Here is a 21,951-nt window from a genome sequence, read left to right on the forward strand (position 1 = left end):
CTTCTCTCCATGTCTTTTTGCATCATATTCCCTCTATGAATGTCTACCTCTGTGTCCAAATCTCTTCCTTTTATGAGGACACCAGTCATATTGGATTAGGGCTATCTTAATGACCTCATTTTAATTTGATTACCTCTGTAAGACCCTCTCTCCAAATAAGGTCACATTCTGAGATACTGGAGGTTAGAACTTCGACATTTGGAGGTGGGGCACAATCTAGCCATAACACCGCTCCTCCAGATTCCCCCTCATTACTTTAAACTCCAAAACCTAAGTGCTCTGCCCATGCCCCATCTCACCTGTGACAGTGCAATGCTTGAGAATGGGAGGTTTGTTTCATTTACTGGTATATAACTGCCAGTAAGCATGTGCTCTATATGATGGGGAAGGTGAGAGAATGCTCATTAAGCAAATGGGACTTGAATTTCAAGAAATAACAAAGAGTGCCCTCTTATTCTGTGAAGCACTGTCTGTAGGTTTTTTCTTTAAATCCTTACCCCCATAATTCCAAGTACTTAACATAGCACTTGATAAGTGCCAGATATGTCCCCAAGCACTTTATATGCAGTGATTTGTTGAATCCCCACAACATCCTTATGGGGAGATACCATTACTAACCTCATTCTACAGCTAAGAAATTGAGACCCAGAGAACTTCAGAAACTTTCAAGAATCTGTAGTACCTGATGGAGTTGGGGCTGGAACCCCAATAGTTGGCTCCAGAGGTTATGTTTTTAATCATTACCTGATAGTGATTAGAAAAGGCAGGGATTATTATTTAATTGACTGTATGAGGAAACTGAAACCAAGAAACTAACTTATCCAGGGTCACACCGTAAGAGGCAGACAGTGAAGGCAGAATTTCAGTCTGGAAGGCACAGGACAGGGCCTAGTATCAGAGTCCCTTCCCCATAGCCAACTCCACGGGTAGTAGGGCCAATCTCTAAACCCTTATTTGTGCTTAACTGTCTGCATACTTCTGGGTAATTATGGGGCATGAAGGTGGGGAGGCACCCTCTCAACTTAGATTTGACCTCCCAGTGGCTTCCAGTTCCCAGGACCACCAGCCCCGAGGCATAAAGGCGAGGCCTACATCTGGGACTTTTCTTAGCCCAGGTTAGAAGCTGGGAGTGGGCTGGGGAAGAGGCTGGGCGGGTGGACGCCCAGGAACTCAGGTATCATATTTCTCGCCCGCTGCCAATCCTGAACGCCGGAGGGCGTGGCCACACCTGGAAGGCGTGCCCGACGGCGGAGGGGGCTGTGGCGTTCTGGGGCGAGGCGCTGACGTGAGCTCCGCGCACCTGGGCTGGGCAGGTAAGGGCTGGTGCGCGACTCTGAGAAGAATCCGCAGTCCCCACTTGCGCAGAGCCAGGTGCCACTGGGCCAAGCCGTCGAGGGGGACGGTGGCTACGCGTGATCTTAGCTGCGGATTTGATTCGGAGGGACGTCAGCGTCGGGTAGCCAACTGAGGAAAGGTGGGGACGCCAACTTCTGGAGATCCTAGAGCGAGGGGAGACACCTCGGTGGGTGGAGAAGGGTTCCACTACGGAGTTGGTGTGGGTGGGAGAGCCTGCTTTGCTACCCACTGGGGCTGAGTGCCGGTTGCCCTCCTCCAGGTAGCTTTGGGGTCCTAGTTCCGCAGCGCTGGGTCCCCTCCTGGCTTCACACCGAAGTCCATTCCCTCCCGCGGAAATGGAATTCGCTGCCCTTGGCCCCCACCTACTCACCTCACCATGGGATCGCGCCAAGGTGCCCCCACCCTCCACGGCCCTTCTGTCTTAACCCACTTGGTCACTGGCCCCTGTGCCCCAGAGGGAACTTCCCAGGCGCGCCGGCCCTCGGTCCTGGTGGGTGTTTTGGGAAATTGGGAATCAGGGCGACCTGGAACTTTGGCCGGTTTGTTTTCCTTCCCTGCATTTGTTTAGCACAGTCAGGCCTCTGCCCTGGGCCTGGGAGACACCCTTGAATTTCCAAGTAGCCAAACTAGGTGTTGGGGAGGGTGGCGCTAGGTGTGGCCGCTCGGGGGTGAGGCCCTCTGCCTGAAGGGGCTGGAGGCAGGTGTGGAGAAATGGGGAAAGTCTCCAAAGCCTGACTGGAAAGGAGGCCTGGGGTGCCACTCTTTATAGGGAGCCTACTTTATGGCTCCTACCCTGTTCTCTTGGTGGATGTCAAGAGTGAAAGCCAGGGAAGGGAGAGAGAGAAGTTGCTTCAACAAGAATTGAAGACGTTTAGGGTTAGATGTGTGTATAAAACATGACTGTGTCACCAATATCGTGCATCCCCTTTTGTCATCCCCCAATTTTAATCCTGCAAGAAGGAAGGGTGAATTATGCATAGAGATCCAGGATTTTCCCCTAAGTAGGACTAAATTTAATGGAGAGAAGCTTGAGGAACTCAGGACGGCATTTCAGTTTCATTCAGGAGGAAAGGAACAAGTGGGACTTGTCTGAAGATCTGTCTGCAAGAAATGGTGGGTGTATTTTACTATGAGCAAAACTAATGACAACCAAATCTCGGCTTTGAGCTAGCAGTGTCCCTGGAAACTGGCCTGGTCAGGGGTTGTGAACGTGGTGCTGATAGTTTTTATAGAGGTCGTGTCCCCTGGAACCAGGGTGTGAGAGAGGACAGTTAGTGCCCTGGGGAGGATGAAAGTGTCCCTGTTCTATGTTCACTGTGAGGGGAGAGGATGGGTGGCATCTTTGTCTTTTGGATGGCTAAATACCTGTTAGAGATACAAACCTTGAATTTTGCTGTGATGGCAGATGAAGATACCAGGGCTGATTTTAATTAGGGTAAGTTTGAGTGGCGAGAATGTTTAGAAAGAGAGCTCTGATTTAGGTGTGTTTGAGAATGAGTGTCACGCAATCTCCTCCCCACTCACTTTGTTGGTCCTTTGCCGAGGCTGTATTGTTGTTTTTGGTTTGTTCTCTTAGTGTGTAGAAGAAGATGGGAGGGTCTTGGAATGTAGGGTGCAGTAACTAGCTAGATTTGATACAGCTCACTCTGACTTAGGAGTGTTGGTTCTGGGGCCCAGATAATGCACAGAATTTTTCTGTGTCTCAGTTAACCTAGCTGTAAAATGGGAATAATACTACTTCTAGGATCCTGAGGAGAAAATCAGTCACACTAAGTAAAAGTACATGTAAAACTGAAAATCTTATGCAGAGATGAAGGATCGTTATCATCTTTTGTAAGAAATGGTATGTTCCTGTAGTTAAAAAAAATATTACTGGCAGTTAAAAAAATTGAAATGTGTCATTATAGAAAAATGTAAATCGTATAGGAAAGTATAAAAAGTACCCGTAATTCATCATAAGGTAACCATTGTAAAAATCATGTTGCATTGGTATATTTGTTTCCCTTTTTCATGTCTGTGTGTATGTGCACTTGTGTAATAGTATGTTATGTTACAAAGTGGAAATACTGCTAGATAATCAGTGTTGTAAGATGCTCCCCTCCCAACTTTGAATTGTAAACTTTTCCCCAAATTCCATAAAAGTTCTTCAGACACTTTGTATTAATGGCTGTTTGTTATTGCAGCCTGAATATAGAACAGCCATTTCCAACTCTTGGCATTTTGGTTGTTTTCAGTTTTCTCTCTCTGCCTGTTTTAAGAGTCTTAGTTACCAGATGGCAGGTGGGGGAGATCATGCTGACTTTCAAAAGGTGGAGCGGGCTGGCATTGAGGGAGGAAGGGCCCACGGAGGGCAGGCTGGGGCTCCTTCCCATGAACTGAAGTGGGGTTGCTTAGGTATAGTCCCATCTGGGGAGAACACTGAGAACCCAGGCTCTGTATCTTCATCACTGATCTCTATGGGGGCTGTTCCTTCCCCATCACTAGCTGCAGCTACTTATGGCTGGATTGCCTCATATATATATTTTTTTTTCTTCATGGGCTATGGACCAACTACAATAAGATCTTCAAGTCCATGATCAGTCAAGAGGTGGATTTCATGTGTCTGACAGGCTCTGACACAGACTTACCAGTATTGCAATGGAAATTCTCAAAAGCTCCTTGCTAGACTGATTGATTTCCAGTCCATTTCCTTATTCTCTTTTTTCCTTCCTTTGCCCCATTCTCCTTTTAGTAGGGCTATGACTGGGAAGGAGAAGGTTGAACTTGCCCTTGGAAGAATATGCATTCCCTCCTGCTTACAAGGAGTACGTGTACTCCACGGTTTAATGGCCTTGCATGCTGCCCTTCAAAACACCCTGTGCCAAGGTGAAGAACAGGGGCACTTGAACACTGCTTGCCAAGCTCACTTGCCTACTGTGAGCTGTGCTCCCCCGGGGAAGGTTTCAGTTGCAGGACTTGGTAATTGGGTCAGAAGGATCAGATGAGAGCAGTTTCTACCTTGCTCTTAAAGTGCCAGAGGCTGAGTTGGGTTTGGGTTCTTCACATTTGTTGGGAGTCTAATTGGGGATGGAAGTGGGATTGGGGTCACCCCTTGTCTGAGTGGGAGCCTTCAGCCTACTCAACTGGTGTGGTTTCAGAACTGTGTTCTAGGTAGGGCTCTTTCTGGGTGTGAATGTCACTTCTTTTCAGGATGTTGTGGGGCTTGAGCAGTTCCAATGTGGATTTTTCTCAAAAATGGACATCTGATGAAAACATTGGGCTTCGTGTAATAACCAACACAGTGCTTGGCACACAGTAGTGGGTGAACAAATATTTGTTGAATGACTGTTGTTTTTCCGGGCATCTATTTCTTAAGTAAAAGCAAAATAAAACCACCAAAAAGTCCAAACATAACATCTCAGGCAAATAATTCTCTAGTGACTGTTTTTTTCTTTGGGCACCTAATCCAGGCAGGCCTTTGTTTTCTGCTGAGTGCTGGCTGCTGCCGAATGTTATCTGTTGTGCCCGTATATTTTTATGAGAATCAACTGCAGACTTTACCCAGGCTGGCGCCTCTAACTAATCGACTCACTCCAGCCTCTGTGGGGAGATAAACAGACCCAGGTGAAGAGGCTCTGCTAACCATTCAGGGCTTGTCCTGTGTCTGTTTCTTGTAGGCTAAAGTTAGCAACTGTGGGATTTGATTATTGTGGGGCTTCTGAGCTTTACCAGACTCAGTTTTGGGGAGGTGTTCTCAGAGACTTTGTCTCTACTGTTCCCGAACCTTCTCCTAGAGACCACTTTTTTTTTTTTTTTTTTTTTTTTCGGTACAGAATTTTTGGGCAGTCAGGAGAAAGAAAACTCAACCCAGCTCTTCAGATCCCGGTGAACAGACTGCTTGGACAGACTGCCTGCTCACCCATGTAAGTGAGGACTTTGGAATCCAGGACTCGCCCCTCACCTACTGTCATGATGTGAACTTCTTACTGAAACATTCCCACTCATTTTCAGTTATTTCATTTGAAAAGACAATATACTTCTTGCCTTGCTGTTTCCATAACTTTTTTCTTTCCTTCTCCTGAGGAGAAATTGAAAAGAGCAATTGCCCTTCTTTTCCAAAGCCCTTAGGACTTCAGAAAAGACTGTTCCAGCAGGGATGACATCACCTTTTTATTTTTCAACTTCAGGATTTAAATAGAAGAAATGTGATCTACTTGCATGATAAGTCTGATTTGGCTAGAGCATGAAGTATAAATGGCTTTGGAATAAGAATCAAAAGAACCTTTTTACCTCTTTCCCACCTGGCTCAGTTTATTCCCCTATTTAGTTTCTTTGCTGTAATCTAGTGAAACTGTAGCTCTAGCATACGGGAATGGTAGCTGGGAAAAGTTCCCAGTGACTGCCCTAATTCTCCTGCTCTCCCCATTTCTCATGTCCCCCCACCCCCCAGATCATGGCCCTCCATCCCCGCAGAGTCCGACTGAAGCCCTGGCTGGTGGCTCAGGTGGATAGTGGTCTCTACCCTGGACTTATCTGGCTACACAGAGACTCCAAACGCTTCCAGATTCCCTGGAAACATGCCACACGTCATAGCCCCCAGCAAGAAGAGGAAAATACCATTTTTAAGGTAAAGAACTACCATCTGAGTTGAATTTTTTTTCCAGTTTTCTTAGAACTTCCTGGGTTGGTTTGTTTTCTTTGTCTGTTTTGGCACGGGGAATACACTAAATCCAAAACTGATGGAACAGGTTTATGATAGAGGTACCCAAACTTAGCAGGCATAATAATTCTTGGGGTATATCTCTTTCCCATTGGTTGAAGGCATTTAATTCATATCCCAGAGGAGTTTAGGTGGGTTCAGCTAATCTGTAAGTGGTAGTACTGATGTGCTTAGGTCAGCCACTTTTCTTCATTCCTTCAGTGTGGGGATTTCAGCCACGTCCCACATGGATGAGGGAAGGGTTAATTGTCGGAGGACGGTGGTGCTGGCAATAAATCAATTAATTACCAATCAACTTATCTAATCAATAAATACACAAGAGCTAAATACTCTTTTCAAAAGGAAGGGGGTGTGACGGATCAGGCCATACCAGATCTGGCTTCCAACAAGATGGAGAACCCCCACCTTCACCTTTATTTATAAATACATAGGTAAAGGGGCCCGGACCAGGTGGGGCTTCTTCTGTGAGAAACAGGCTGGGGCAGAGTTAGGGAAGCCATTTGCTTAGGGAATTAGCACATCCTCAGACAGTGAGCCACTCTATATAGGGCCATTTGTTCCTCGGAGTTCTGAAACACTCCCATGACTGCCAGTTCCTGGGAGTCAGACCTCTGTATCCCATGGCTCAGCCAAGTCTGATTCTGCTAGATGTGGATGGCTCCCCACACTTCAGGGCTCTTGCCAGGAAGAGATGCTTGGGCCTGAGGATGGCTATTAGATCAGGACAGAACATGTGTGTCAGCAGGCCCCTGTCATAGCCTGTAAGATGGGTGTAGAGGGCCCTCAGGAAGTTATTCTTTTAATATTAGAATATATTGCCCATTTTCTTTATTTTTACAAATTTTTTTTAGTTGTCAATGGATTTTTATTTTATTTATATGTGGTGCTGAGTATTGAACCTAGGGTCTCACACAGGCCAGGCAAGTGCTCTACCACTGAGCCACAACTCCAGCCCCTGCCCATATTCTTAACATCTCCTTAACAGTTAAGAGTGATTAAGTACAAATATTTTATTCTTTAAAAATTTTTTTTTTTTTTTTTTTTTTTTTTTGTGGTGCTGGAATTGAATCCAGGGCCTTGCACATGCAAAGCATACTCTCTCACCGCTGAACTACAGCTTAATTATGTTTTCTTAAATAAAAAAATAGCTCTGATATGATAGTCATTTTATTGAACTGAAAGCAAGATTTGATCACATAGCATTTTACAAAATTGAAGTGAAACCAAAGCTTGACTTCAGACAGAAGTAGGTGGGCAGTAGGTTCCATGTGGTTGTACTTCCAGGAGATGCACTTCCACTTCAGACCAACTTCTCCCTGCTGCTCCCTTCCATCTCAGAAGTAGATTTTATTCCTGAAGTCCCAAGACTCAGAGAAGCAAGTTTGCCCTTTTTTTCCCTGTGAACTGGAAGGCAAAAGTGTAATCCAGTCCTGACTGTGGGCCTCTCCAGATTGATGTCCTAGCTTCTTGTTGATACTGGCTCAGGAAATGGCAGAAAAGGTGGGGTCAGAGCCCAGCAGAAAGCTCCTAGTGATGTGTCCCCACCTGACTGGGTTTTGTCAGGTGTAGAGAGGAGAGGCAGAGAGAAAACTGGGCTGTGGGTACTTAGAAGGAATGTAAATGAACACTCCTAATGTAGATATCAATAATAAAGAAGTGTTGTAGAAAACATTTGCAAACCCGCCAGTTATTGAAGTTGGCATTGAGAAGGGGATTGGCCTGCCTTGGCCTCCCTTGTGGCCTTGGTCTGAAACTGGATCTACAATTGAAGTGTTCATTTGGTCATGGGGAAGAGGTTGGTTCCCGAAAGCCTCACTCATGAGGGTGATCTGCATGCTTAGGGAGTTGAGGAAAGCTCCGAGGAGTCTGTTTGGTTTTATTTGTATCACTGTGTCTGCAGAATGCTGAGGGAGGGCTGGGAGGTCAGGAGAAGAGTAAGGGTGCTTTCACAGAGCCCAAGCTCTGATGCGCCTTTGGTAAGACACACAAGAGGCACTGGCATGCACTGGGTGCCTTTGTCTATGGTCTCATTTAATTCTCATGATACCCCTGTAAGGGAGGTATTACCTGTATGTTGTAGATGCAGAAGCTGACTCTCTGAGGATCTGACTAGTTATGCCAAAATCACACAGCCAGTGTGTGGTAGATCCAGGACTTGAACTCATGTCTGTCTGTTCTTCTACCCGCTTCCTACTATAAGACTGCCTTTTCTAAGCTTTATGGAGAATTGGAATATCTGGCCTCAAATCATTTTATCATCAACTGCCCCTTCAGCAAGGCATGCAATCTCACTGGACTTCAGTTTCCCCATGTAATAAATTGGGTATGAAATCAGTCTTACCTGACTTGCAGGATTATTGTGAGAATTAAATGAAAGAAAGTTTTGGAATGGATTTGTAAACCATCATAAAAATATAGAGATTATCTTCATTTTAGAAAAAAAAAAAATAAAGGCTGGGTACAGTGGTGCACACCTGTAATCCCAGTGATTTGGGAGGCTGAGACAGGAGGATTGCAAGTTTAAGATCAGCCTCAGCAACTTAGTGAGGCCCTTAAGCAACTTAGCAAGACTCTGTCTCAAACTTAAACATAAAAAGGGCTGGGGATGTGACTCAGTGGTAAAGTGCCTCTGGGTTTTTCAATACACAGTTAAAAAAGAAAGAGAGGGAGGGAAGGAGGGAAGGAAGGAAGGAAGGAAGGAAGGAAGGGAGGGAGGGAGGGAGGGACGAAGGAAGGAAGGAAGGGAGGGAGGGAGGGAGGGAGGGAGGAAGGAAGGAAGGAAGGAAGGAAGGAAGGAAGGAAGGAGGGACCTATATAGAGATCAGAATTTCTCTAAAGCACAACTCAGGATGGGTTTGAACAAGTAATATTTATAAGTCCCAGAGATTGCCACATGTTACTACATAGGACCATCTTTCTTGATTTTGAAAAGAGTACAGTCCTCTGCTGCATTAGACATGAATCCTCAGTGTCATCTGAGTAGGCCAGGAGGATGCTGTATGGTAAGCAGGAAGGTGGGGCTGTGGTTCTGAGTTAGTCTGGCTGCTCTCCATGGAGTGGCAGGGCTTTAGGGAACCACAGAAATTCGCAGGCTTCTGCCAAAATCTGCACAGCCTGAATTGGCTGGGTGGGACCAGAGTGAGCAAGAATGTGGAGGATCAAACAAACAGAAGGGAAAATATGGGGAGGCAGCAGCCAGGTACAGCAAGTAACTGCAGATGTGTCTCCCAAACACTAGGGACCAGTGAAGTTGAAATCCCCTAGGGGATCAGATGAAATGGAGCAGCAGTTAAGCCTCTAGTTCCTGCTAAGCCACTGATGTAGGAACCCAAGCCTGAGAAGATGGTAAGAGGAAGTGAGTCTGAATTGGAAGAGGAGGAAGAGGGTTTAGATTAGCTCTGGAAAGAATCTTCCTTGTGACTGCCGGTAGAGGGGGTGACTGAGGGAAATCAAAGAGTTCCAGAATAGGGTAGTAAAATTCAGTTTCAGCTTTAGGAAGAAGTCTGTGTTCAGAACCAGAGACAGAGATGTTGGGTTTGCACAAGTGGTATGCCCTTTCAGCTTGAATAGTTAATGTGTGCTTCATATGTTGATTTTATCTAATGACATTTCCTTATTCTGCATGAGAAGATGTCACACTCCTGAAGACAGCTTAGACAGCAGAGTGTATGTTAGCAACCAAGGAGAGTGGGTATCCAGTGAGTGGAAACTTAATTGCCTGTGAGACTTGGATAGGTTTCTACTACCTGCTTTGTTTCTAAGGAACTTGGTCTATAGGCCAAGCAGCCTGGTTTTTCCTTTTCCTCACTGGGGAGGCTACCTTGTTTCTCTTATCTACCGATGCTGCTGCAAGTTCCCCTATTTGAAACCAGAGAGGAGGAGTCAAAGTGGTTTTATCTCATGCCACCAGCCATCAGTGTGGCTGGTGGCATGAAGTTTCCAATGCAGTAGGAGTTTGGGAATAGAGAAAGATGAGAAGAATGGGTTTATTAGCATTTTCAATCCTTGGCCACGTGGGGCAAACTGATCCCCCATAGTGTGCTTCCTGTCCTCCTAAAGGCACTGGGTTTCTACAGTTCTTTATGCATAGATTAAAGACTGAAGGAAAGGGCTGGGGAGATAGCTCGGCCACTCCTCTTTGTTGTACATACTCCTATATAAGCAACCCATAACAAAAACAGTTAAAAGAAAGAAGAAGAAAAAAGATTTGACTCAGACTTTTTTATTATTTTCAACCCTTCATTGTAGCATTGTTGTCTTGACAGGTGCTGGTACTGGGCTTGAGATAAAGTTCCTCCTCTTAAAAGATTGTGTTTGCACATAGCTTATTTCCCTTTGGCCCTGCCCCTCCTCGTCCTAAGGGCAATGTTGCCTGCTGCAATCTCTGTAAAATGGGGATAAGATGTGGGACACTCCCCAGGTGTGTGTGTGTGTGTGTGTGTCTATATGAGAAGGGGTGAGCATGCACTGCTCCCAGGCAATAGTAGGCACTCACTGCAGTTTCCTGTTCCTTAGGCCTGGGCTGTAGAAACGGGGAAGTACCAGGAAGGGGTGGATGACCCTGACCCAGCTAAATGGAAGGCCCAGCTCCGCTGTGCTCTCAACAAGAGCAGGGAATTCAACCTGATGTATGATGGTACCAAGGAGGTGCCTATGAACCCAGTGAAGATATATCAAGTTTGTGACATCCCTCAGCCCCAGGGTTCGATCATTAACCCAGGTAAGGCCCAAGGTGCTGGGAAGAAGGTGGGCCATATGCCAGGTTGTGGAATTGACTCTTAAAGAGATAGTCAAATCAAAAACAGTCTGATTTTCAGAGTTTTAGACTGGAAAAACATGAAGACCTTTCTGTAGGAAGGCTCCAGAGAGCAAATGGTGTAAATGTGTTCTTGCTCGTATAGGGGAATGGTTATTGCCTGCATTGTTAGAACATGAGAAGGTAGACAGAGTATAGAGTTCTGCTGTAAAAATAGCCTCTCTTGGGACTTGAGAGGTCAGGTTGTTTTGTAGGAGGAGGAATTAGAGCCTAGAAGGTTTGAGTTCTAAACTTCACTCTTATCACTTCACCTGTTGTGGGACTTGAATCAAGTCATTGGGCCTCTTCAGCTCTAAATTGTGGGATCTCAACTTGCCTATTTCAAAGACTATTGTAAGAATCAATTGATACGACTTGTAAAAGGTATTAAGTTCTTTAGAAATGTTGGATGAGTGATCATTTAATTTGTAGGATACTTTTACTAAGAGAAAAACACCTGATACTCCTATTTACTCAATGCTTATTGAATAGTGAGAGTCAGAAAATTTAGACATGTACAGTGAATCCAGGGAGGCCCCACCCTAAGATAAGAGTCTCTGCCTTATATGAAGCTCAGAGGGTGGAGAGTTGGTATCCTTAAGTTCTTAAAAGGGGTGCCTGTGTATAGGAAGCTAGAGGTAGCAATGCTAATGTGCAGAGATTAATGTTTAAGAGAAGGGAACAGGATATGCAGCTTTTGGATAGGAATATTTGGAACTGGGAGTTAATACATCATTGGTTCCCATTTTTTTTTTTTTTTTTTTTTTTTAAGTTAGGGCATTGAGAGTGCATGCTAATCCTGAGGAGACTCTGTGCTCTCTGTGCTAGTAGTCCCTAGCTTAGGTGGTGGGTCAGCTGCAGCGATGACAATTCAACTTGAAGCACTCACCTATGGGCATATGTGTTATGGGTAGGATCTACAGGGTCTGCTCCCTGGGATGAGAAGGATAATGATGTGGATGAAGAAGATGAAGAAGATGAACTTGATCAGTCTCAGCACCATGTTCCTATTCAGGACACCTTCCCCTTCCTGAACATCAATGGTCAGTGGACTGGTGGGTGGTACAAAGGGATAAGGAGGATGTAAGGGATTTTGGCCTTGAAACTGCTGACCCCTTGGCTACTCCTACCTTGGGAGCAATCATTGGGCCCTGCGGTCAGACTGCTGGTCTGTGAGCAAGCAGGAGTCACAGGAAAGGAAACTCTACTAGCTCAATTATTTCAGTGTAATGAAGTGGGTTCTAGGCATAGAGGACATCTAATTCAAGGAAAAAAAAAAAAAAAAAAAAACTCATTCCAGATCTCATATGCAAACATATCAGTGGTTATAAATTCTGCCTATTTTTTTTTCAGGGCAAGTACAGATATAATTTTTATGAATTGTAGGAAAACTCTTCTATTATTTCCTTTGGTATAAATTCTGTATCACTTCCTCCACAGGGAGTACTCTACTCAGGCTATATCATGGAAAACTTGCTATTTTTAATAGTGCTGTTACTAGACTCTGATGGGATTTATCTGCAAGAAACCTTTCTTTTGTGGACTTTGAAATTCAGCTCCCCAGGAAAAATTAGTTGAGAGGTTGGGAAGCCACTATGTGACCGCACACATTCTGAAGATACTCAAACACAAGTTGAATTGTTCTTCTGCAATATCTTTACTTCATCTGTCCACTGAAATGCTCTGAGCTAAATGATTTATATCCTGTTCAGCTTTTTACCGTATTCTTAGTACCACGTGGATGTCATGGGTCACTTGAAATGACTGCCACCTAAAAAACAGTATATCAAGATGTTTTCTTAAGGATTTGGGGGTCTTTATCTTTGAGAACCAGGAATGACACTTGTTGTCTGTCCACTCCCCCCCCTTCGTTTATCCTGCCATTTAGATTTTTGTAGCCAAGTGATGAGTAAATAAAAATTTCATGGAAATCTTCTAGGTCAGTATTGCCACATGCTATATTCCCACTTAGAGAAATTTTAAGAGTTGGACATCTGGAAATGCAGATTTCCCCCAAATTCTTGGCTGACTTATTCTGTTATTCTCACCCCTTAAAAGGATGAAACCAGTTATTCCAGGATCCTGATTTCCTATTTCTGCTCATATTTTATTAAAGCTAATGTGTGTCTTTATGTTTTGGGCTGCCTTAGATTGTTTTTGGAAAGGTGTGGATTATATATTAAAAACAAAAATGTGAATTGGATACATAGATTTAACTACACTTGAACAAAGAGGGTCAAAGAAACATTAACCTCTGTGATTTCAGAGCTGTTGGGGCAGAGGAAGAAGAATTATTGAAGAATAGATGCCTAAGAGGTGAGGCTAGGAGGAGAAATCTGACTTTGGAGCAAGCCAACTTTGACAGTAGCAGGGACATAGGATTAGGGTTTTCACTCTTTTTAAAGATTTAATTGAGTACATTTGAATAAATATTACTTTCACATGGTTTAAAATTCATAATTGTACAATAAGGTAATAAATGAAAAGTTTTCTCCTATTCTCTCCCTGAACCTTCCAGTTCTTTCCCTGGAGAAGACAGCTCTATGTTCTTGAGTATCCTTCCAGACCTTTTTTTAAATATACTTTTAATTTTTTTCTTTGTCCTTTTTAGTCTTCCAGATATTTTATACATGTAAAAATATTTGTTGGTTTTAATAGGATTTCTATATATTAATATTTACTTGAAGCTAATTGGCTAATTAAGTTCACTTTATGGAAGACAACAAGCTTCTATATAATTGCTGGGACCAAACTTTATTGCAAAGCATCTCACACTCAGGCCCTTTCTAATTTAATGCCCCCTCGATTCCCTGAGATAAATCACTGTCTCTGTTAACCTTTGGCAAATACAAGTTTTTTAAAACTGTGAGTTTATGGGGGAAATAATATGATTAGGAAGCAGGCAGGGGTTGGGGAATCTTACCTTGTATTGTGAGTTGTGGGAATAATTGGGCTGGGAGATCACACTAGATCATGTTTAAGTGTTTGATTCTTGTCTGCGTCTTGTTAGTTCTTAGAGTCTCAGAGCAGGTAATGTTCATGTGTGCTGCCCTGCCTGCTCACCCACATCCTTCTGTTCTAGGTTCTCCCATGGCACCAGCTAGTGTGGGCAACTGCAGTGTGGGCAACTGTAGCCCTGAAGCGGTGTGGCCCAAAACAGAACCTCTGGAGATGGAAGTGCCCCAGGCACCCATTCAGCCCTTCTATAGCTCTCCAGAGCTGTGGATCAGCTCTCTCCCAAGTAAGTGAGCTCTGATCTTTCTGGGTCTTCATCTCTTACAATAATCCCTTTCCTATTGCACCTTCTGCTTCCATTTCTTTGCAATGTAGAGAGTAGTTACCTGCCCCTCAGGTGCCCCTGTGTCTGTTTCTTGTCAGATGAGTCACTAGGGAAGAAAAGAAACATTGCCCCATGTCTGGTTGCACATGGGGGTGCTCTGATTAGTTACACCTCCAGGTTACTCACCTCTTAGGTGGGTAGGAGGCCTGAGTTTATTAGTCTGACTAGGGGATTTGTGAAAAAACCAGTTGTGGGATAGGGAGGTTAATGGCCATGGATATGGTCAAGGAGGTTCTTGATTTTGAGGGGGCTTTAGGGGTATTTCTGAATTTGGTACAAATTTATCTTAAACATCTATGTCATTACCCTGATCTCCCTTTCACACTACATTTAGGTGTGAGAGCAAATATTTTGTTCAAGGGGCTAAGTAGCTTTGATAAGGCCTATTGGGTGTAATGAAGACATACCAAGTAAAAATTTACTTTGAAGTGCACTGTGCTTTTGGGATATATTAGAACAGATCCAGTATACACTCACATGTGATTTCCAGAAAGATGGTTGGGTATTATTTTTGTTCTTCTAGCTTCTTTAAACAATGAGCCAAAAATTAAACACAAACCAGACATCTTACTTTTTTAATTCCTTCCAATGTTTATTGTTGTGGAGATTCAGTCAGTGAATATGGGATACCAAGAACTCAGCACTTTGGTGAAATTCTAGCCCTTAGGAGTGGTGATTGACCAGAGATAGTATAGATAGGCATTAAACACTTTGTTTCAAGGCAAACATTTGTGTGAGTATTCTAGGGATATGTTGACGTCTCCCTTTATTTCAGGAAGAATAACTGTGGCAATGGCCTTCCTGAGTGCCATTTGAAAGGTGGCTTGATAATGATGGACTTGCATGAATTAGGGATAGACAGGCAGAGAAGTGGAGCAGAACTCTCACTGTCATCTCTCACCTTGCAGTGACTGACCTGGACATCAAGTTTCAGTACCGTGGGAAGGAATATGGGCAGACCATGACAGTGAGCAACCCTCAGGGTTGTCGGCTCTTTTATGGGGACCTGGGTCCCATGCCTGACCAGGAGGAGCTCTTTGGTCCTGTCAGTCTGGAGCAGGTCAAATTCCCAGGTCCAGAACATATCACCAATGAGAAGCAGAAGCTGTTCACCAGCAAGCTGCTAGACGTCATGGACAGAGGACTGATCCTGGAGGTCAGCGGTCATGCCATTTATGCCATAAGGCTGTGCCAGTGTAAGGTGTACTGGTCTGGGCCATGTGCCCCATCACTTGTTGCTCCCAACCTGATTGAGAGACAAAAGAAGGTCAAGCTATTTTGTTTGGAAACGTTCTTGAGTGGTGAGTCTTTTTTCAGAAGTTTGATGATCGGAACTGCTCTCTGGATGTTTTATCTTCCTCCATCCTTTCTTTTATTTTCCCTCCTTTCCTGACTCAGTAGTGATCTTAATCAAAAATTTCTTCTGGTGGAGGTCCAGGGAGAAGAGAACCTAGATTCTGAAAATGAAAGTGACCTAGGCATGAGGAAGGGAAATCCACTAGAAGGCAATTTACTTGGAAGCTATTTGTAGACTGGTTGTGGCTCCTTCAGTGGCAAGAGGAAGATAGTATTGTCATAAATCCCTGAATGCTACTAGCTTTTATTTAACTTGAGAAGGTAGCCTTGTTCATCCTAGTCAGGAAAATATATACTATTTGCTTTTGAGGAATATTTGGTGAATTGAAACAGATAATTTTAGGAAGAGAATTAAGATGTGAATTTCACAATGTGCTTTGAACCCAAGACTAGATCAACTACATCCAATAAAACGCTCTGAAATGATTGGAATATTCTATATTAGTGTTGTCCAGTATGGTAGCTGGTAGCCACATGTGGCCATTGAGCATGGAAGTGTGACTAAGGTGGCGAAGGGACTATTTCCTTTCCTTATTATTTTTTGTACCAGAGATGGATCCCAAGGGCACTTAATCACTGAGCCACATTTCCAGCCCTTTTTTATTTTTTATTTTGAGACAGGCTCTCACTAAGTTGCTCAGAGCCTTGCTAAGTTGCTGAGGCTGACCTTGAACTTGTGACCCTCCTGCCTCAGCCTCCCGAGCGAGCGCTGGGATTACAGGCATGTGCCACTATGTCTGGCAATGGGACTATATACTTTCAATTAATTTAAAATTAATTGCCACATATAGCTAGTGGCTAAGGGGCAGCATGAAAGATGGTATTTCTTGAATGGTTATGGACTGACCTAGTGTATCAAACTTGTTCTTCTACCTTCTGCAGATCTCATTGCCCACCAGAAAGGACAGATAGAGAAGCAGCCACCATTTGAGATCTACTTATGCTTTGGGGAAGAATGGCCAGATGGGAAACCCCTGGAAAGGAAACTCATCTTGGTTCAGGTGAGGAAACAAGGAGATAAGATAAGAAGAAAACAATTCTTCTTTTTGCCAATGCTTTAGCCCCCAGGTTTGAGTTGTGTCCTGATTAAGCATCCATCAGCCTGCATGAATTTTTGCCCCATAAGATAGGGTAGCAGATTCAGGCTTTGTGCAGTATAGCCAACCTGGAAGAGGTTCTTAAAATGGGTGATTGATTTAGCAAAGACCTTATTTTTCATTCTCTTATGATGTTAGAATCTTACTGAGACCTTATAAGATATGACTCTTGCCAGCTTTTCTTAGAAAAATCTTTTGAGTTGTTTTTAAGAATGTAACCTTATTCTAGGAGTGGCAGCGAGGGCACTTGGGGTTGGGCCCAGGGTTGTGCAATGAAGCTGGCAATAGATGGCATTTGGTCTTGCTAAGTAAGCAGTCATTTATTTAGGCATGTGATGTGATGCTACATTTAAATGCTTTACCTTCAACTGAACCAACTACAGTGAAAGTTGGCAGATGGTCTGGAGAGATGAAGGTATATCCATATATGGACATTGCAGTCGGTACTTCCTCAGAGACTTCTTGGTTCTTCCTTCAGTTTTGGGTCCCACCTGCTATTTAAAAATACCTTTTCAAGTTTGGCATGGTAGCACACATTTGTAATCCCAGAGAGTCAGGGACCTGAGGCTGGGGATAACAAGACCCTCTCAAAAAACAGGTGCGGGGGTGCGATCCCTGGGTTCAATCTCCAGTGCCAATAACAAACAAACAGATAAAGATTACCTTGATCTCACTGGATACTTGTGTGCTTTGTGTCCTGAACAGGTCATTCCAGTGGTGGCTCGGATGATCTATGAGATGTTTTCTGGTGATTTCACACGATCCTTTGACAGTGGCAGTGTTCGCCTCCAGATCTCGACTCCAGACATCAAAGATAACATTGTTGCTCAGCTGAAGCAATTGTATCGCATCCTTCAAACCCAAGAAAGCTGGCAGCCCATGCAGCCCACTCCCAGCATGCAACTCCCCCCTGCTCTGCCTTCCCAGTAATCATGAATGCCATCTTCTCCCTCCCTCCCTCCCTCTCTCTTTCTTTTTTACAACATTGTACATATGTGGTGTTTTTTTTTTTTTTTCAATTTAAAAAAAATATTTAGATCTAACCAGCTTTTAAAATCTTTTTCTTTTAACAATGTTAGAATTCTGAGACTTTTCAAATATACCTAGCTTTTAAAGTTGATTTAATTTATGGAAAAAAGTCACTGCTCAAATTTCCTTTTCTTCTTAAAAACATCAGATGGTAGAAGGAAATTTAGTCTGGGAGTTTGGACACCAGTGTTCTAGCTGTAGCTTTGCTTCCAATGTGACCTTGAACAAGTCATTTAACTTCTGGGCTTCAAATTTATCATTTGTAAATAAATCAGAATTGGACCGATGCCCAGAATTATGTTCAGTTTTAAAACTCTGACTCAGGTACTGTATTCTACTTGTACAAGGCAAAACCGCCTGGATCAGAACCTGCCTGCATTGTTCATGTACCACATTTTTTTCTTGCTTTCATTAAAGTTCCCTCAAGCACTGATCTGTCCAGGATTGAGCTCTGTTTGACCTGTTCTGCTAGTACAGTAAGCTGGCTCCCTAATGGGGGAAGTAAGAGGGAGAGGAGCTAACTGGTTGCTTAGGAACCAAGCTGGATATCTAAATAGAAATGGGTGCCAAAGTCTGAAAGTCACCTGGCCTGCCTGTGGAGTAAAAGCTTATAAAATGAGCTTCTAAAAGGAAGCTAATGATGACACAGAAAGCCTATGGATTCTGTGAAAGAATGAGTTGTCTGGTGTTCACCTTGTCACCACTCAGATACCACCTTGTGTGTGTGAGAGATGAGCACAGGTGACTCAGTGGTAGATTTCAGAGGCAGGAACTCTCTTTTTCTTGTTTCCTTTTCTGGGGAAAGCCTGGGAATGAGCTGGCCATCTAGGATATATTCCTCTGACTCTAAAAGGGCCTGTTTTTATTTGGACACTTTTAAGAGTCTTCCTGTCATTTGGATTTTTGGTGTTGGAAAAAATGAGATGTTGGGTGTGCTAAGGCCAGGGTGAAGAAGGGCTGGGCAGCACTCTTCTGGAATAGACTCACCTAACACAAACCTGCTCATCTTCCTTACTAGGGCAGGTATCTGGGTGTGATCAATGAAGGTGAAGAGTGGTATAGAACACTGCAGCTATATCATGAACTGTCTTACCTAGTAATCTTTGCTTAGCCCCTGACCCTTCTAAGAAGAAATTATACATGATTTAAACTCCAATACCTAGTAGAAAACAAGGTGGTAGTCTCTAGTTGTGGGCCCCAGTTCACTTGAATACTGGTGTCTATTTGTGTCAGGTCATAGTAAGGAAGCCCATGTGTCACCAGTAAACTAAACCACCTCCTACTTTTCAAATAACCAAAAGTTGTGCTAGCTTTATTTAGAGAAATTAGAAGCTCAACTTAATCCAAGGTGACAGTGGTAGTTATTTAAAATACTTAAGCCTTGATTTAGGGTCCTTAAGAGACTTAATGAAATCTGGTATTTTTCAAAGCATGACCAAGAGAAATCTGGGTAAAGATCAAGTGCTCACAGGGAAGAGTTGGGCTTTTAGAGACTAGGAATCATGCAAGAAATAAAATTGCGTTTTTTGGTTATTTTGTTGAGTAGGTGAAGTGAGAGATTTGGTTCTGATGTTTGGCTGTCTTATCTCTACCTGGGAAAGAAAAGTTAAAAAGATATCCATTTTAAGTAATTTGGGAGGGCAATGTTGAATATGGGGTGGTTTCTTTCCCTTCTTTTGTAGAATGCTAACAGCCAGGATGTCTATCTAGATGGGAGGCTAGATGATGTGAGCTGGTAAAGAATGTTGAAAATAAGTGTTCTGAAGTGTCAAGAAGGACCAAACTTTTTAGTATGTGATTGCAATGAAAAGTTTATGAATGTGTCAAAGGGATGGATGAATGGTTTTATGTGATTTTAACTAGATAGCCTGGTTTCTTGTTTTAAATCTTTTTCAGGATGCTGGGAAAATACATCCTGGGATCTTCTCTTAGCACCTCCAGTCCTCTTTTTCTGGTTTTGATAGATACCAGATGTCTTTCATTTATTGGGGACTCAGTCTGCTGTCTGCTGGTTACACTACTCACTCTGGAGCATCTTTTACTGCCTTGTCTTCACCTTGCTTAAACCTGGGAAGGGAGTTAGATTGTCAGTTCTCACTTTTTTTCACTGTGTACCCCACTACACTAGTTTAATTCAAAGTTAAAAAGAAACCACTGTAGTGAATTGGGAGGGAAAGTGCTGGATTTGGGTTGGTCTGTTCCCTCTATAATTAGGTCCTTGGTTATATGTTCCCATAGCACCCTAAACTTTCTCTTTCAGAATAATCATGTCTCTTATAATTGTTAAGCATGCATCCTGCTTGACTACAAACTTGTTGAAGGGGAAGATTGTCTTGGACTTTGCTGTCAGCCTTAGAACAGTGTCTGATACAGTGTGTTCTCAAATATTTTTTGCTATAATAAATGAATGAACGAAATAAGCCTTCCATTTTTGGGATTTACTGCTAGCCACCATGAATAAATAAAATAAATATGAGGAGGAAAAAGATTCTAAAATTAGAGGACTAGATATATCATTTTCTAGTCTCTGCTTCTGATTCCCTCTGTGCTAAGAACCAGTTAGGCTGGCAACCCCTACAAGCTGGTCCTTCACCAAGATAGAGCCAGGAGTGTAAACCTCTAGTACACAGGCACCTGCAGCTCCTTTGTCTCTATCTTACTGCCCATAAATTTGGGTCATTTCCTCAGATACTCTGGTTTTCTCAAGAAAATGTTTCCTTTCTTGGGATGGGTCAAATCTGTCAAATAAAACTTTTTCTTAGTAATAACCTGATTGAAAAACCTCTGGATCTTCTCTTCTCATTGAACCTAGGGGCACCTCACCACTGAGATACATCCCCAGTCCATTTTACTTTTTATTTTGGGACAGGGTTTGGAAAAGTTGCTGAGGCTAGCCTTGAACTTGTGGTCCTCCTGCCTCAGTTTCCTGAATAGTTGGAGTCATAGGCATATGCCACAGTTCCCAGCTTCGCATCCCATTTGAAATCATCAAACAGGATTCCTAGGACTTGTGCTCTATGAAGGTGGCGGGTTTTATCTGTTTTGTACAATGTAATACCTTTGAAGCCTAGGAGCATGCCTAGCACATATTTATTCAGTACATCCTGTCTAGACATATTTGATCCTTGGAACTCACCTATCAAATTTGATTTAGAAGCCTTACAGCTCCACTCACGACTAAGGATATTCTACAAAACGTCCGTTGGACTTGAGACATAGTCCATCTGTTAGAAAACTTGGATTTCCCCAGATCCAAAGGGGGTTTATTCTTTTTTCCATAATTTTTACTGGTGCATTATGGTTGTACACACGGTAGGGATTTCTTGTTACATATTCGTACCTGCAAACAATACAGCAATATAATTTGGCCACTATCATTCACCAGTTTTTCCCCTTTCCCTTCTCTCCTCCTCCCCTTGGCCCCTCCACTTGTCTCCACAAGGGAAGACAGTGTTCTGTGTCCTGTCTAGCTTCCCAGTCAAGCGGGCCATCGGACTGTATAACACAAACAGAGCACACCAGGAAGCAAAGGGCAGCTGCTTACAGCAAGTTGGAACAGGTGCCTGCATCTTTAGTCCACTTCCGCCCCTCCCAGTTCCTGGAATATGGGCGGGGCAGGTTTTGCCGGCCGGAAGGGGCGTGCCGAAGGCGGCCCCCTACTTCCGCTACTCCGTGGGGCTGCCTTGCTAGTGGTTCTAACGTGAGGAGCTGGAGCTGACTGGATGACATCACCGGAAAGGGGAGAAGCGGGCGGGGCTTGAGTGGGTGCGCGTGCGCAAGAGGATGTTTTCGCCGGCCTGAAGCGGAGCGGGTTGCAAGGGTTCATGAACTGGCGGGATTTCTAATGTTTTGGCGGGTTGCGGAGAACTAGCCACCTTCCCGGCAGCGGGCAGGAAGCCGGAAGGGGTCCCTGAGCCCGCGAACCTGCAGCGGAAGTGGAAGTGTAACGTTTGTGAGGGAGACAGCTACCTCATTTAACAAGTCACTGTAATCTCAGATGTGTGGTATGTGGGTTGGAGCCCATCTTCCCAGAGTCCTTGGATAACTTCTATAAGGGAAGGGCAGGGTCAACAAAAGTTAAAACAACCTTTGTGCAGTTCTAACCTATTTCATTGATTTATTTTTATGTCTCAGGGTGAGGTGGTGGTTTAGTCCACGTTCTAGTGTAATCAGCTATTCTTGTGAAGAGAAGGGGAAGTTGGGAGTAAAAGAGTACATTTGGAATCGAGAGCTCTGTCCCAGAAGGGTAGTTTTGGGTGAAATGTGTTGAGTTTTGCCA

The 21,951-nt window shown here is 43.7% G+C and overlaps 2 protein-coding genes across 10 annotated transcripts in view; both read left to right on the forward strand.

Annotated features, from left to right (window-relative positions):
- The first annotated feature begins 1,263 nt into the window (after nucleotides 1-1,263).
- IRF6 (interferon regulatory factor 6) lies at nucleotides 1,264-18,105 on the forward strand. Of its 3 annotated transcripts, none has more exons than XM_079107726.1 (9): nucleotides 1,264-1,313; nucleotides 5,169-5,258; nucleotides 5,786-5,962; nucleotides 10,571-10,775; nucleotides 11,765-11,893; nucleotides 13,933-14,091; nucleotides 15,099-15,491; nucleotides 16,429-16,547; nucleotides 17,349-18,105. In XM_079107726.1, the coding sequence occupies exons 3-9, from the start codon at nucleotides 5,789-5,791 to the stop codon at nucleotides 17,571-17,573; spliced, it is 1,404 nt and encodes a 467-aa protein (XP_078963852.1). In that variant the 5' UTR covers nucleotides 1,264-1,313; nucleotides 5,169-5,258; nucleotides 5,786-5,788; the 3' UTR covers nucleotides 17,574-18,105. The 3 variants fall into 3 exon arrangements, with proteins under 3 accessions (XP_078963852.1, XP_078963851.1, XP_078963850.1); XM_079107725.1 differs by lacking the exon at nucleotides 1,264-1,313 and adding an exon at nucleotides 1,320-1,522; XM_079107724.1 differs by lacking the exon at nucleotides 1,264-1,313 and adding an exon at nucleotides 1,320-1,474.
- A 2,804-nt stretch (nucleotides 18,106-20,909) lies between these two features.
- The window catches only part of LOC306642093 (UPF0739 protein C1orf74 homolog), a 122,737-nt gene continuing 121,695 nt past the window's right edge, over nucleotides 20,910-21,951 (forward strand). For 3 of the 7 annotated variants that reach the window (XR_013758375.1, XR_013758377.1, XM_079107526.1), the window contains exon 1: nucleotides 21,440-21,676. The gene's annotated coding sequence lies outside the window, so the exon portion shown is untranslated. Of the gene's footprint in view, nucleotides 21,232-21,439; nucleotides 21,808-21,951 lie in introns of those variants that run through there. The other 4 variants (XR_013758374.1, XR_013758376.1, XR_013758378.1 and 1 more) reach the window with 4 other exon arrangements.

The sequence above is a fragment of the Sciurus vulgaris genome (genome assembly GCF_902686455.1).
Source record: "Sciurus vulgaris genome assembly, chromosome: 12".
Lineage (NCBI taxonomy): Eukaryota > Metazoa > Chordata > Mammalia > Rodentia > Sciuridae > Sciurus > Sciurus vulgaris.

Excerpts from the sequence above, each read along its gene's own strand:
- IRF6 (XM_079107726.1), top strand. The coding sequence starts at position 5,789 with ATGGCCCTCCATCCCCGCAGAGTCCGACTGAAGCCCTGGCTGGTGGCT. Across the intron at positions 10,776-11,764 it reads GGGTTCGATCATTAACCCAG|GATCTACAGGGTCTGCTCCC; the intron begins GTAAGGCCCAAG and ends TGTTATGGGTAG. Across the intron at positions 15,492-16,428 it reads TTTGGAAACGTTCTTGAGTG|ATCTCATTGCCCACCAGAAA; the intron begins GTGAGTCTTTTT and ends TACCTTCTGCAG.